The sequence below is a fragment of the Barbatula barbatula genome, assembly GCF_947034865.1.
Source record: "Barbatula barbatula genome assembly, chromosome: 3".
Lineage (NCBI taxonomy): Eukaryota > Metazoa > Chordata > Actinopteri > Cypriniformes > Nemacheilidae > Barbatula > Barbatula barbatula.
In genome coordinates this window covers 24,042,383-24,058,902 of record NC_136764.1, presented here as the reverse complement: position 1 = coordinate 24,058,902, position 16,520 = coordinate 24,042,383, and the positions used below count along the sequence as shown (strand labels likewise).

The 16,520-nt window shown below is 38.3% G+C and overlaps 1 protein-coding gene across 3 annotated transcripts in view; it reads right to left on the bottom strand.

Annotated features, from left to right (window-relative positions):
• Window positions 1–15,422, bottom strand: part of slc6a9 (solute carrier family 6 member 9) — a 42,629-nt gene extending 27,207 nt beyond the window's left edge. Inside the window, exons 1-2 of one of the 3 annotated variants that reach the window (XM_079452493.1) lie at window positions 15,222–15,422; window positions 7,704–7,967 (exon numbers count right to left, since the gene is read on the bottom strand). In XM_079452493.1, coding sequence (XP_079308619.1) covers window positions 7,704–7,733 — 30 coding nt within the window. In that variant the 5' untranslated portion in view covers window positions 7,734–7,967; window positions 15,222–15,422. Of the gene's footprint in view, window positions 1–7,703; window positions 7,973–14,859; window positions 14,995–15,221 lie in introns of those variants that run through there. The other 2 variants (XM_079452491.1, XM_079452492.1) reach the window with 2 other exon arrangements.
• Window positions 15,423–16,520: the final 1,098 nt, after the last annotated feature.

Below are 16,520 nucleotides of genomic sequence, written 5' to 3'. Positions count from 1 at the left end.
AGTCAGAATGCATGTCACACGGTTGCTTTAATTTATATTCATATTTTATTGTACATTACTTGGATTTAATTAAATGAACTTAGTTAGATTCCAATTAGTCGGAGCGCACACCAATCACAATCCGGTGTGGTCTGGCTGTATGAAAACGTCCATGACATCAACATGCAGATCAAGTCAAAATATGGCAAAAAAATCATTTCACTTTCATGTACCCTTTTCAGGATGTCCCACCAACTACAGACAACTGATTAAGATCTTGTTGATGTTTTTGTAACACCCACACAACACATATACGCACGCATAGCTTCGGGCAGCTCCTTGTGTCTGAGCCACAAGCCCAGCTGTAAGGGAATCTGACACAGCCGGTCATTAGAGACTCCTCAGAGGCCCCAGCCAACCCCTATTAGTCAAGCAGCAGCACGGGGCCTCGCCTCCCATCACAAAAACACTCACTTCTAATGAGGATATGTACACTCTATTTGCACTGCCCCATATCAATAGCATAATGGCAAGCGATAAGAGCAAAAGAAGGACTGAGGCATTGAAACTGAATAAAAACATGAAAACAAAACTCATTAGAAGGACACAAAACAAGTGTGCACACTGGGGCTAAGATCTCCAAATTGGACACTCATCTCGAATACGCAGTGCCCGAAAAATATTATAAATTAATACCAATGTAGATATTGGCTGGTTATAAAGATATTATCATGAAAGTGGAGAATAGACTGTCAATTGCCAACACTGTTAGGGCCGACAGATGTTCACAACACACTTATTGTGGCTAAAAGATTTCACGGTGTACATATCTATTTGTTTTCAATAAATCAACAATCTTCAGGTGTTATTGAATCTTTATAAATAATAATAATTTAATATATTGTTATTGTATATTTGAAATGTTTTAATACGGTTTCTAATACGATCAATTTTGTAATACTGTGACATTCCTAGTGTCAGTTATTGAAATGTGATATATTGTAACAACTGTAATTGTTTCGAATAACTGCTTGAATCACAACCCTTGAATTCTTTATCATACACATCGCTTTACAATAACTCTGTGTGTTCTTGCAGCATAGTTGGTAAGCTTTTCGTTAGCAATGAAAAGGTCACGGGTTTAATCCCAGAGATCACACATACAGTACTAATAAAATGTATACCGCAAGTCGCTCTGGACAAAATGGCAACTATGAAAATGTTAAATGCCTTCATTAAGAGTACCATTTATGATTTATGTCACTGCAATTAAAAATAGCACTTGCACCCTATGAGTCAACAAACGAAACGCTTAACCATCAGCCATACATTTTACAACCTTCCTTTCAGTCATAACCCTACTAAAGTATAAAATCAAACATCAAGAGACAGAAGCACAGAGCTAAATTGCTCTGTATAAGAAGATGCTGCCATCAATTTAGACTCGTGGGTCCTGTGGAGCTAACAACCAAGGTGAATATCTGTAGCACATCCTCTAACGTAACCTGAAAATAGGAAAGTAACACAAGAGGTTTCCAATTTCACCAGAGAGCTTTGGTGAGTGTCACTTCCAGCAAAAGCCCTTAAGCAGGTGTTTCCCATTCAGAGCACGTTTCTTCTATTGACAAGCAGAACAAGAGGGGCTCAGTGAGTGCTAAAATACTACTGCTGACTGAAAACGTCACTTTTTCAAACTTATTGCAGGCTTTGATGAGCCGTCTCCTTCCGGAACTCTCTTTTGGCCTATTTACAATCCAGAGTGGTATGTCCAACACACAAAAACAACTCTAAGCAAAGACACACAAAACAGAGGACCACAGTTTTAGATTATCTACTCACAAGATGTTTAGCCCCTGCACAAGACAACAGAAAGGCTGATGGACTGTGCGGTTTACATAAAGTCATGCTGGTAATATCTAAAATAGGAAAACACAATTGAGTCATTTCTATGGTCATACTTAACAAACAAGTGATTTACATAATGTCACTGCCAAACAGAGGAAGTGGTCTTGCTAAACATCAGAAGTTTTTTCAAAAAACCTCACTTACTCACAAGTTACTGACAAGTGTTGTTTCTGTTTTAAAACCGTAACTAGCATCATGAATCATGACTACATTAAATATTAATACATTTTCTTCTTAATTTAGCATAACAGATGAAAACTTGTGATTATAAAACTGTGATTAGTAGAGAGATATAAAGATTAAACAAAATTAATAAAAAAGAACAAAAATGACTTTTCACAAAATAAAGGTATAATAACTTTAAACGGTCAACATTTTGGCGATTTCGCAAGTTTTGCTTTGACCAATCAGCTGAAAGCAATGTGACTTGGTGCGTTTTACAGAATTGAGAAACATTTTCCAAAATGTTCAAATAGTGAAGCTAACTAGTTTTAGAAGAAATTAGCGTTCAGAGAAATAGAAAGTGAAAACTCACAAAACTGAAACTGGCCAATTTGCAGAGATCATTTCGTATCATTCCAATATACGTAAAATGGCTCCTATTAACAGGGTTCAAATGAAGAAGAATATTATATAACCGGATCCCATTGATCACTCTGAATACATATTCCTTGTCTATCATTACAAATCAATTTAATATGCTCTCACTCTCAATTACACTTCAACAGTGATGACAATGCCACCAAATTGGGTGTCATTCTTGTTTGTAACTTCTTGTAAAAAAAAATGCTTACTTTGTACAGCAGGAAGCAAAGTAATGAATCTTAATCCGAATTCATGTCGGGCCAGACGTGCTAGTGAAAAGTCTGGCACGGTCATTGTTGGGGGCAATACAAAGACATATTTATGGACCTTCGCCTGAAAACAACTTCCTGCCCCATTCCTTTGGTGTGTGTGTGTGTGTATGGGGAAGAAAGAGTCTGTGACGTCTGCCTGGTCCAATGGCTTTTTGGACGATGAAGAGCAATTTCCAACGCTTGGATTAACCTGAAACTTCCACGATTCACCCCCACTCACACTACCTCCTGCCATAATTTGGCTAGAAGGGCCCCAGCTGCTAATTCTTTATAAATAGCGTGTAGTTCAGATCTCCTCCGGGAGAATGGGGCTCAGAGGAATAGCTTGGGCACAAATCATGCTGGAAAAAGCACACAACATACACATTTCAACAAACATATGGGACCATTGCTGAGGACGAAATTGATGTACATGTGACTGTGACTTGCCTCACATGGATTAACTGTCAGCCAATCAGAACAGTGAAAACAAACAATCAAGCTTTAGTTGAGTCTTAGGGGGAGAAAGTTGGTATTTGATTCATTTGTTAAATCAAAAGTCATGTGATATTTTGTTGACTTACATATGGTTACAGGGCCGTGTATTAGGGCCATCCATGTTTTGACAAACAGTTGAAAATCTTCTTTCAACTCAAGAGGGTAGAGACCCTGAACTACAGAATAGAGTTTACAAGTTGTCTGTGGGGTGAAGTTCTTTTCTCTCAGCACACAAAAGAAACCAGTACAAAGCAGTAGAGACTCTGTGACACTCAAGCGAAGCTTCCTGTCAAGGGTACATGAGAGGCACACAGTGAGCACTGTTTACGCTCACAAAAAACATTAGAGTCATTTGATAGCAAATTACACAATTGTTTATGGGACATTTTTATAGTTTGTTGTGTAATACAGCACCAAAAAAGAGTGAGACTGATTTTAAACTGTCAAGATCAATAATCCATATTGTTAAAGACAAAATATACTTCAGCTTCAAAAATCCTTGTGTTTCCGTAGCTCAACTGGTAGAGCATAGCACTATCCACATTAAGGTTATAGGTTTGACACCCAGTGACACACAAACTGAAATCTCTTACAATAAGTCTCTTACAATAAAAAATAAACATGCTTTGATTTAAAATGCAGAAATTCTGCTATTCAAGGCTTAAGTTTTTACATGATTTGGTAAACACAATGGATAGGGTTGTGCTGCTGTGATCTTTTAACATGGAGAGCTTCAAAATGATAAATAATAGGTCAAGGGGCTGTTTCTCTGGAGAAACCCTGAGAACAGCAGACCCCTCCACAACCCAGGCCTTTTTCTTCTATTCTAACCAGCACGGGGGGGGAGCAGGTCGGGTTCAAGCGCAACAAATTACCTAAATATGAGCTGAAAAGGCTTTGAGGGACTTCAAGTCAACCGTTAAAAATAATATTAATAAAAGATGAGAAGATTTAGGAAGCAGGGTGGGTGGAACGCAGCGATAAACTGCAGTCCATAATTTCAGCTGGTGAGGACAAAAAGCGTCCGCATTTTTGTTTAGTCTTGGCAGAATAGGGGTACCTTCAAATATAAAAGCGAGAGGAAGAAACAGAAAAACAAAATTTTCAGCCTGAGTGGTTACTTCTAATGAAATCCAAAGCCTGAGACTCAATAGGCCCTTTAGGAAAAGAGGAGTGTTTTTTAAAGGAATCGCAGCAGTGGACGTGTTTGGCATTTGGTGGCCTTTGTCCTCCAATTGTGCGTACTCCACGGTGGCTGCCTTCTCTTTGGTCTTGTTGCACTCCAAAGACAGGAAAGTCAGTGGCTCAAACATAGACAGAAATCATGTTTGATTTCCCCCGCACTCGACCACATCTGTTCTCATGCCCCTGAAGGCGCTACGGTTGCACGGTTACAAAGACACGAACGCTGTAGCTTATGTGGGTGACGAACAGCTCAATATGTTCCTTACGTAAGTCTAAAAGTGCTGCTGACCTAAGAATGGCCTTAATGTTGACCCTCATCCTCTAAGACTGAGACTTTTGATTATGAATAAACATAAATGAACCAAAACGAAGCATGAAAACGGTTCGAATAAGAGGATTTATTTATTTGGCTTTCCTGTAGCTCAGTGGTAGAGCATGGCATTGTCGTGGGTTTGATCCCAGAGGATTGCACCTACTTAGAAACAAATGTATAGTATGATGCAATGTAAGTCGCTTTGGATAAAGCGTCTGCCAAAAGCATAAATGTAAATTCATGTCAACCGATAATGACTGAAACTTGGACGCATTTAAAGCACCACAAACACACTCCTGATGGGAAAACATCTTAGGCAGCATCATAGGTTTTAAGATAAACCGTTCAAAGAACATATTGCAATCATTTCTTTAATAAAATTCGTCCAGGATGATGCAGATTTTCAGGATATATGATCAATCTATATATTGTTTATTATGATATATTGAATTGTAAATTGTTTTCAAAACACAAAAAGTATAGATACTATTTGTTCCAAGCAGTGTAAAATGGACCCTTTCAGCAAATATTTATGGTTTTTATTTGTGTTTTTTATTTGAACGAGGATTAGAAACATGTGCTAAAGCTAAACTTTCTTTGTATTTTCAAGCACACGAGGAGCGCCGTTTGTGTGGACTGTTTGAGTGACTTTGAGGAAACTCGGCAAAGTTTTGAGCAAAGCCTGTTTTTTACTTCTGCGCAATTTACTAGTGACTAGTTTTATTGCATATTCGTTGATTAGTGCTTGGCCATGTTTGAGTACACAAGGCACAATAATGTGCAGCAATAGCTAAGCATCCCGTGGGATTGAAGAAAACAAAGTCTTAGGGATCCAAAATTATTTTTTGCTTAATTTCCACTTCACAGTCAGCAGCACACATTAACAACCCCTGGGAAAGGTTGGAGCAAAGCCAAAGGACAGAAAACAGTGAGTAAAGCAAAAGGTCATCAGAGCTAAGAGTTCCTCTGCAACGGTTTCTTACTGTCTGACAGCTCGAGCGTTAATTCCTTTCATGTCATTTTACTCGACTCTAATTATGTTTTGGGTTACTTCAGCTTTCACAATCACTACTGTCACTGTCAATAGACAGAGAGTAACAATGGACGTTATGCTGCTGATATCTCATTGTCAACACGTCAGGATATTCTTCAAGCTGAACAGCATCTGTCGGACACAAAGAGGATTTTAAAAACTGTTTACAGTACTGGCACAGGCATGCAAGTCTTCTGACAGCATCTGCTAGGGAAGATTCAAGGACTCTCTTTCATGGGCCAGAAACTGTACATCAAGCAAAACTATTTGTGTCCAGTGAGGTGTCACTCTCCCAATCACGACCAGTCGATCGAAATGATGAGTAAACAAACGTGCCACTCAAAAAGTCTTTCTTGAGCACCCAACCTCTGCAATGAAGGGTACCACATACTTTGAAGTCAAATAGGGTAGCACTTTATTTTACAGTCCTGTTCCCCATGTACATACTGTGTACTTATTACAGTAAATAGAATAACTGGGTAATAACTAGGTACTAACCCTGAACCCCTAAACCTCAACTTATACCACGCGGTTACCTTATACTACACAGTACTTTCTTAGGTAAGTAAAATGACAAACTAAACTTACCTTATTACAATGTGGCAATAAAACAAGATTTAAAGGGAAACAATGATTATGGTTTTGCCAGTAAATGTGATGGAATTCAGTGCTGAGCTACAGGTCACGTTTAGATGGAATAACAATACATATATAAAGGAACGGAATATTGTAATCCTCTTTTAAATGGGTCCATGCTTAAACCTAAAATGTACAGCATCAAATATTAGAAATGTTCCCAGATGGTTCACGTAAACATGGATGCCTCGTTTCACGGCTATGAATGAAATGTGATCAGCTGAAATGGAGAAGTGGTGCGAGGCGTAAAACCCCATTTCTGTACAGTGGGGTATAACAGCATGCCGCAGAACCAGAAACACACTATCCACTTAAAGCCACAAAACAAAGTACAACATTACTCAATGCTAACAAAGACAAACAGTCCAGCCTTGCACCTGCTCCACACAAAACACTGACACTTCACACAATTTACTGCCCTCTATGAAACTAAAATTCAGTAAGAGTAAAAACATATCATATATAATGACTTTAGATGTATTTATAGCTACTGTTGTTGCTTCTGGTTTTTGATTTATAAAGCACAAATTAATAATACATCTTATTTTAATGGACGCGTTTACTTTCTTGTACTAGGTCTCGGTCTTTGAAAACAAAAGTCCCATCAAACACTCTCATGTCACATCGGTGCCTTCAGCAGAGCAGCAGTTAACAAACAGAGCTGTCGGGATTCAGAAATACTGCATTACAGCCTCTCCATTTCTAACTTGGCTGATAAATTAAAATTGCTTTTTAATCACTGAAGAATAAATGTTAATTATAATAATCCATCACTGAAACAGAGGATTATAACACATTGTATCCCGCACAATTTGGGTCTTGTGTACTCGTGTGAGGTTTCAAAGCATGGCAAAACATCGTTCTTTTCTCCTCTAGATTCTCTGTTAAATGTACCTCCATTATATTCTTTTAATCCATAGTTGTCGATTTTAAGAAGCTTTCTGTACATTTTGTACTCATTTCTTTTAAGGGTCTTTACACCACAAAGATTCAATCAATGAAAACGTGTTTAGTTCAACTCTTGGAAGTATTTCTAGTGCAGGCAGACAAAACAGCTTAGTGTAAAAACGCATGCTTAACACAACAATTAATTCTTTTCTCAAAACTTAAAATGTTAATCTGCTAAAAACTGAGTGTTAGACGATTAGAATTGTGGCCTGATCCACAACATTTTGGCCTGCTTTAGTTCAACTAAAAGGGCGATTCATAACATCTTATCAGGTAGCATTATTATGAAATAAAAATCTAATACGAGATTGAAAAATAGGTAAATGTTAATTTAAAAAATAATGTACAAAATCCAAGTGAATTGACTCACCAAAATGCCAGAAAATTGTTTCTCCTCCATTCTTCTAAAGCGTGGGTCCCCTTTCAGGAAGGATGCCCGTCCCCGGCCGCAGGATCTCTGTGCTCACTGGGACACGTTTTGAGTTTCTGGCTGTGACTCTCAGTCTCTGCTGTGCGCGGCTTCTCCCACAAATGTTTTTTTCTTTCTGCTCGTTCAGTAGCTTGCTGGTTTGTGGTGTTGGGCTGAGGTGGCGTCTCTGCTTTGTGTTAATTCTGCGTTAGTCCTGGAACTTTTCTATGCTGTGAAAGGAGCATGTGACAGGGAGGAGGAGGGTAGAAGATGGGAAAAAGCAACTGTTAGCTCCCGACTATGTTGTTCTCTTTCTAAAACAATCATTTCATAAGTACTGATAAGACCCAGAAACATTAACCATGTGCTGGCTGGGGAGTGTAGATGCAGTTTAGGTAAGACTACAAAGTGTGATGTTACAATAGTGTAAAAATAATTATGTAGAGGATGCTTATATGGTAAACTCAGCATAAACTACTAAAAACTATAAAAACTACAATAATTTACCAGATTAATCTATCCTCATTTTTAAAGTCTAGTTTGTGGGCAAATTGATTAGATTTTAAGAAAACTTCTAACATGGATCTACATTATTTTGTTTTGTTTGTTGAATTATTGGATGTCACTACAACAACAACAACAACAAATATTGTGAAGAAGCACATTGGAATTTTATGATCCGAGGTCACATTTGTGATCTTACAAATCCAAACTACTTCACAATAAAAGAGACGCTGTCAGTATCACTACACAAAAGCCACGTTTACATGATGAAAAACAGAAACGTTTTTCCTTTGCGGTTTTGAAAAGTTTCAGCGTTGACAGCGTTATCGAAACGGATCCAGGAACGCGAAAACAAAAACGCTGTCGTACGCACGCCAGGCCAGTGGATGGCGGTGTTGTTGAGTATAGAAACAGGATGTGCATTGCCACATACACATGCACAGTTATAAGCCAAAAGGGCTTTTTATACCGTTGGTCGATGTATACGTGTGTTAAAAGTCTGCCGATCTTATTGGTGCAGTAAATCCACAATTTGCCAGGGAACGTTAATATATAGTGGAGCAGCGTCATGTGCGTGAGGAAATTGAATTCAGAAAGTTCCGTCTTGCAGTTTACATGGAAATGAAAATGATGTGTTTTCCAAAAAGTTACACTTTGAGACCTGTTTTCAAAAGTTTTCAGTCCCCTAAAACGCCGTTTCCGTGTAAACAGACGTATATTTTTGGTGTAAACGGCCTCTAACTGGATTATGGTAAATCACTCTGTTGTAGTGACTAACTCAACTCGACACAAGCCAACAGTCCACATCACACATTCTCATCTATTTAAAAATTTCTGAATTTAAAACTAGCATATGAACTTTCACAAAAACTTGGTTGATTTATAGTTTTATGGTTAAAATGTATATAGTTATAATTGCTTGTCACGCTACAGAAATTGAACAATTGTATCTCTTCTACGTTTTTAAGTACAGTTATAAGTAAAATTGTATTATCATTACATTTAGTCAATTAGAGCATTTAACAGATTTATTCATTATAAACATTACGTCAAAGAGAACATCAAAACCCCATTGGGCTAGGTAACTGACAACATCAACCATTTAATTTACCAGACAAAAATATACTACACTAGCTCAAGGTTAAGAAAAAGCAAATACATAACTAGGTTATAAGTCAAGTGTACCACAACTCACCTCCACTAACCTTTAGAAAATATGTTTTTATTTACAAAAAGCAGCAAGATAACCCTTAAGATAAACAGTGAGTACAATCTCTCTGGACCATTGACTCAAACTCTCTCTTATCAGTATTGTGTTGTCTCTTGCGCCACACAATGTACTCTTTCCGGAATGAGTTGGGGGCTTCGCACATAAATTTTACAACTGATATTGCAGTGACATGAGAAAAGAAAGTTCCTGGACTTTTAACAAATTAATATGAATTTTCTAGCAATAATAATATACAGAAATGGTTATTGGCTACTATTGTTATCACTAAATGTTGAATTTCCATCCATCCATCCATCCACCAAAACAAAATAAAAAGCTTTATATTTGTTTTATCTTTGTAGTGGGAATGTATAGTTTAACTTTAAAAAAGACTTGATAATGACATGTAGTTTCAGAAAGAAAAAACATTCTGGACCATTCTGGTCAATATCACCATCAATAACCAAATAGTGATCGAGCACCTGCACTGTAAGGTTTCCTGCTGGACTGACCAGACCCAACATGCAAAGGTATACAATCTTCAAACAAGTAGCTGTTTAAAGGTTGTTTTAAGGCTCAGGGCAACTGAACAGGGTATCTGTCTTTTTGGGCTGCAAGGGCAAGATTACAAGGGAACATCTGTAGTAGTATGATACAATGTGTGCTGTACCTCCTCAGCTCCACCCAACAAAGATAAAACAGCCCCAAACACTGCTTCAACTCAACTAACAACACACAATAATATGTAGCATACCAACGTGTCTGTGCACTATAATAAAAAAGTATACTGTACAGTATATGTGTGTTGCTACATTTTAAAATCAAATGACGTATTTTCCATATAGATAGCATTTAATGCAGGACCAAATAAATTATTGTAATATCAGACAGAAATACACTTCATAAACCAACTCGGTAATATTGTGTGACCAAGCGTGAGGGGAATTCCTATTTAAATGCAGTAACATCTCAGGGCATCAGAGTCGCCTATGAATAAAAGCTCTTTTTAATATTCATTTATTTTCTGTTGGATTACTAACACGGAGGTATTATCGGCAGTGAATTTATAGCAAAGAAGTTAGTCTCTATCTGCATTCATTAAGATAACAAAGTTTGTGCAATGCCTTGGCAAATGTTCAACTCAGTGTCCAATCCGTCAATCTCAGGTACTCGGTCTTTAAACACAGACAACAACATGGTTTGGAGAAAAGAAAATCGTAAAAATAAATGTTGGCATGCTGGATTGTGTTTTCCAGCCAAGAATAAAAAACGCACAATTTTTCATTCCGGCATCCGTCAAATTTGTTCAGTTTTCATTTCTTTCATGTGTTTGTTTAAGCTGGACACCATAAAGTTAATTGGGCTTTATAGACTTTTGGTTCAGAACATTTCTGAAAAACATGGACATTAGATTTTCGGTCTGATGAATGTGAATATGTATAGGAGCACAAATTATGAAAATAAAAACTGCCTTACCAGACTAATGCATAAACATTTATAGGGACTTATTGTTCTTTGAGTAAAATCACTGAGCGTTCATTATCAAGATGATCGTGGATCTTGGTATTCTTAACACTGCATGCATAACATATAACATCTAATATTTCAAAAGAGCAACCCACTAAAGATACACAATAAATATGCATATAATGATGATGCATATACAACGAAGACAAAATAAATTAAAGCTGCAAGCAGCATTTAGCGGGTTCGAGCACTTTTAAGGCATCCAAAGCATCTTTGCCTTCATCAAGTAGGCCGAGGACTCTCATCCTAAAACACCCAAGTGGAAGATACTCCCAACGCCTGAAAAATTATAGATACGGTCAGCAACGGTTCACAGACACTACGCCTGATTACACACATATGCACATAGAGTACACTTGAGGGGAATCATTTTTTCAGGTTAATTTGGTCACATCCATTTAAGAAATGACCCCGTCTAAATGCCTAATTGCATTGAGTTGCTGCCATGTGACTGCTGAGTAGAAATTTAGGTTTACATGCAATTAAACTGGTGTACATAATAAAGGTGTGTGTTATGCTAAGCAAAACAGCATCTTACAACCAGCCAGACATGTTCTATATTTATAGACGTGTGAATATGGAGCAACGTTTAATGTGTAGTGCTTTATATGTCTAACACCTTGTTCCTGTGAGACAGGAAACGTATCTCTTGTCCGGTAACCATCATATTTTGCATGCTTGTTTAGTCTAATAAGATGTATGATTGTACTCAATGGCAAGTCAATTGGATTATTTGTTAAGGAGAAGCGAGCTTTCAGGTACACCGTTCACTTGAATATAATAAAGGACCCTGTAGTGGTCATGCAAATGAAAAAGTTGAAGATGTTTTTGATAGTTATTGATCTAGACAGTCCAGAGAATTGTACTGTGGTGGAAATTTTGAAATCGCTTGAAAAACCTAGAACAAGTTCGCAAAGGCAGGTTCTTAACATCATCACAGATAACTCACAAACTGTTTGATCGACATCAATGGTTCAAAAGCCAAATTTGTTTGGAATTATGAGAGCTTTCATATGACATCGATAGTTTGTGTAAATGTCAAATGTCACGTGATACACAATTGTTAAGGCAACCAAAGATGTGTCAATTTTGCCATTTTTACTGTTATAGCGCCACCTAGTGTCCAAACGCCGCGGTATTTTGTAAGTCATCTCGGAGTGATGGTCTACACATATGTTCCAAGCCCCATGATAATATCTCTAATAGTGCTCGAGTTATGGGCATTTTAATGTAATAGGCTCCGCCTATTTAAAATGTTTACGCCCCAAAGCAACCGTGAAAAGAAATTTCAACTTTTTTTGGATAATTATTTACATTCACACTCCACAGAAGTCATCTGCATTGGTTTGGATCCGATCAAGTAAAAAACCAAGGACCAGTTCGCAAAAGTAGGTTTTTAACATCATCAGCGATAACTCACGAACCGTTTGATCGACAGAAGCGTGTCCAGAGGCAAAGTTGTTCAGAATGAGGAGTGCTATCATATGATGTAAATAGTTTGGGTATATGTCAAATGTCACGTGATACACAATTGTTTATGCAACCAAAGACACGTAAATTTTGCCATTTTTACTGTTATAGCGCCACCTAGTGTCCAAACGCCGCGGTATTTTGTAAGTCATCTCGGAGTGATGGTCTTCACATATGTTCCAAGCCCCATGATGATATCTCTAATAGTGCTCGAGTTATGGGCATTTTAATGTAATAGGCTCCGCCTATTTAAAATGTTTACGCCCCTAAGCAACCGTGAAAGAAAATTTCAACTTTTTTTTGATAATTATTTACATTCACACTCCAGAGATGTTATCTGCATTGGTTTGGATCCGATCGGTCGAAAAACCTAGGACTAGTTCGCGAAAGTAGGTTTTTGACATCGTCAGCGATAATTCGCAAACCGTTCAATCGACAGAAGCGTGTTCAGAGGCAAAGTTGTTCAGAATGAGAAGAGCTATTATATGATGTAAATAGTTTGAGTATATGTCAAATGTCACGTGACATACAATTGTTTATGCACTCTAAAACCGTTACTTCGCCCCCCGGTGGCCGAATGAGTTCATATTTCTTACAGACCTTCTGGACCATGAGTCGAACAAGCCCAGTGAGTGTCGTTTTGATCGGGCTCCGTTAACCCTGTCTAATGAGTGCTCAAACTTCATTGGCCGATGACCGCCATGTTTCTTTAGATACGCCACTGTCCTTTTAGACAATCATCGTGCATGACACATAGACACACCATACCAAATAATAAGTTTATCGGGCAAACGGTTGGGTAGTTATAGCCCTTTTCGAGTTCATGTAAATTATAGCGCCACCTAGTGGCCAAGCGCCAAATCCTTTTTACTGTGACCCCGGACTGAGAGTCTACACATAGGGTACAAGCCCCATGAAGATTGCTCAAACGGTTCACAAGTTATGGCCATTTTAGTCAACCATGGCACTTCCGGTTCAGACGTTTTGGCGCCCCCTAGCAATGGTGAATCGAAATTTCAACTTTTTTTTGATAATTATTCACATTCACTCTCCACAGAATTCATCAGCGTTGGTTTGGTTCCGATCGGGCAAAAATCCAGGGACTAGTTCATTTTATTTTTTTTGCATAAAATGCAAATTAGCGGAAAAATTTGCATACCGGAAATGAAATCGGAGATATACGTTTTTTAAGTTTTGAGCCAATGATTACAATGATATAAAACACTTGGGTGTGCGACAAACGGTTTAGGAGTAAAGAGTGCAAACGCGCTTTTCATCGCTGTAGCGCCACCTATGGGCCGATTTGGCTGGGTCCATGTATCTGAGTAGCGACAAGGACTACTACCATCTGACCAAGTCTCAGCTCTGTCGGCCTTACGGTTTAGGCTGCCCATGTAGTTTTAGGGAAGAATAATAACAAAGAAGAAGAATAATAAAACCCACAAATACAATAGGTTTCTAGCCCTACGGGCTCGAACCCTAAAAACACAAAAGGATAACCGCTGTCACATTTTCAAGATGTCTACAGAACATTTTCCTGTGGTTAAGCCCAACCATACCATGTAAAGTACACAGGTTCAATGCGCTTCACGCATGCATGTACTGCTCTGTTTTACACAACCTCATCGTTTTGTGCACAGATGTGGCAATGCGGTCTAGTTATTCTTCAGCTTCTCAGTGGTATAAATGATCTAAAGTGTGCCCATCATCAATGTTTAAGCTTGAAGCACTGACACATGAACACTAAGTGTAATAATCTCAGGTGGACATCATTTCCTGTTTGGACCGTGTTCAAAGAGGTGGTCAGAGACGGGTAGTATGAATGTTTACAAATAGCCTCGTTCTACTCTTGTTAGTAGAACATTAGTAGGTTAAGTTCAGTAATGAAACGGATTCAGAAGGTTGAATACTTTGGATACTTCATGAACAAATATTAAACCATCATTTACAACAAGGGAGGATATAGCATCGTAGTCACCTTGACAGAAACGTACATGTAATGTGCCACTTTCAAGACCTATTTAAAATTGTTGTTAATACGACTGCTTGTCCACAATTATTCAGGTTTTCAGGAAAGTGTACTAAACATATAATTTAAGCATATTACATTTCACAGTTTGCAGCCTAGAAGTTATTGGAATGAAAAGAATATTATTAATGAAAAAAACCTTATAGACTTTAACTAGACTACTGAAAAAAACTTAACACTCTCTAATGCACTCTATACAAAAAAAGATACTTACCACACCATATTTTAAAAGAACCATTTGGCTGAAATACAGTTCTTTGACAAAAGGTTATTTGTAGCAAAAAGAAAATTGTACCTATTAAAAGTCTTTATATTGTTCTTTGGGGAACCAGAAATGGTTCTTGTATGCTGGCATCATATGAAGAAGCTTTACTCACCGGCATTACTGACTTGTTAACACCAACAGGTCCTTCATTAGCAAGTTTATTTCACAAAAAGCATGATGAACGGAAACCATGATACATTTAGAGTGCTCTTCTGCTATCAGTTTCACTTGACGTGGCACGTCCCCCGCCCCTCATTACAAACTGATGCAAGTTAAAAATCATGACCACGTGCAAGATGTACATCTCAAAACAAACCCCGATGTTATGAAACACTTGCGCAATTCAACTAAAACACGAGCCGAATCGAATAACACATTATAGTCTGAAAATAAGCGACTACGCAACTTTTGATGATAGTGTGAAATTGCGGAAGGATAACTCGGTGCTTTATCCGTGATGTTCAGTGCGCTTACCATTGGCGGTCGGTGCCTGCGTCACTTTCTGTGTGAATGATACAGATTTGTCCTAAATGGTTACCGGCGTCTGGAAATGAGTAAATACGTCTCATTCATTACGTTGATGAACATTTCTTTGTTAAACTTGCATTCAACATACACACGTCGTACGGGTGAGACTCCGCCCACTCCACAAGAGCCCCTCCCACTCGCAGTCAGGAAGCTATAGGGATGTTGTTGCATATACTACGTATTTGCCCATTTACGTAATGTTAAGCTTTTGAACTGCCACGAATTACGCGTTACATAAAAGGTTATAAAAACCGTTATAAATATAAGTGCTACGTGACCCACGCGAAGCACAATACAATTAAATTACAATAAAACGCGTGAAAATGTGTTCACGATTGACATTTACATCACGACCGAAGCACTACATGTGGATGAATCCACTTCAGGTTAACCGGCGGGAGCAGCAAGAGCACGTGGCGGCATGATTTACAGACGTCTCGGTAAAACACAGACATCGGTGTGTCTCACACAGACAATAGATCTGCGTTTCAACGCTAACTCTGACGCTGTGTGTGCGAAACAGCAAGGGTCTGTTCGGCCTCTTTCTTCTAAATAAATAAAGCCATGTTTGGCTTTTGGACCCACAGAATGTGACAGAAACCGAAAGATGCGGCGAAACAATGCAGTCACGCGGGATGCGTAGCAACAGATCGTAACCACGTGTGTGTGATGAATGTAACGAAAGATGTGAGAACGATTAGCGAGAGAGATACAGATCGTTACCTTTTTTATTCGTTAAAGGATGCTCAAAGACGGAATGAGGATATCTACTCTGCCTCTGTAAAGCGCCGTTGCGCAGCACAGCGGTGGACCGAACTACCGGTGTCGTATCAGGACCAGTGAACCCAATGACAAGATGTGTTATTTGTCAGTAGGATAACAAAACATTGACCACTATACTCGATTTCAATTCAAACGACATTTAAAGATACTAAGTAGTTTGCAAAAGGCGAAAGATGTGGCTTGAAACTGCTGCGCTTCAGCTGAGGCGATGGCAGTCGGTTTTATTGATATGGCGCTTTTGACAATTTTCATTGACAATTTCACTTAATGAATTTAGTTAATTTATAATTTATATTCAGACGGTACTAGAAAATGATACAGGATATGGAATGAAGCTTTTCCGTTAGTTTCTGGAATAAATAGCCTACATCTAAAAATGTTTAAATCTAAATGAGCCTTGGCACACTTTTGAGGTCCAAGGGGCACAGAAGCTGTCTTCACGGGTGCGGATGAGAGTCAGTA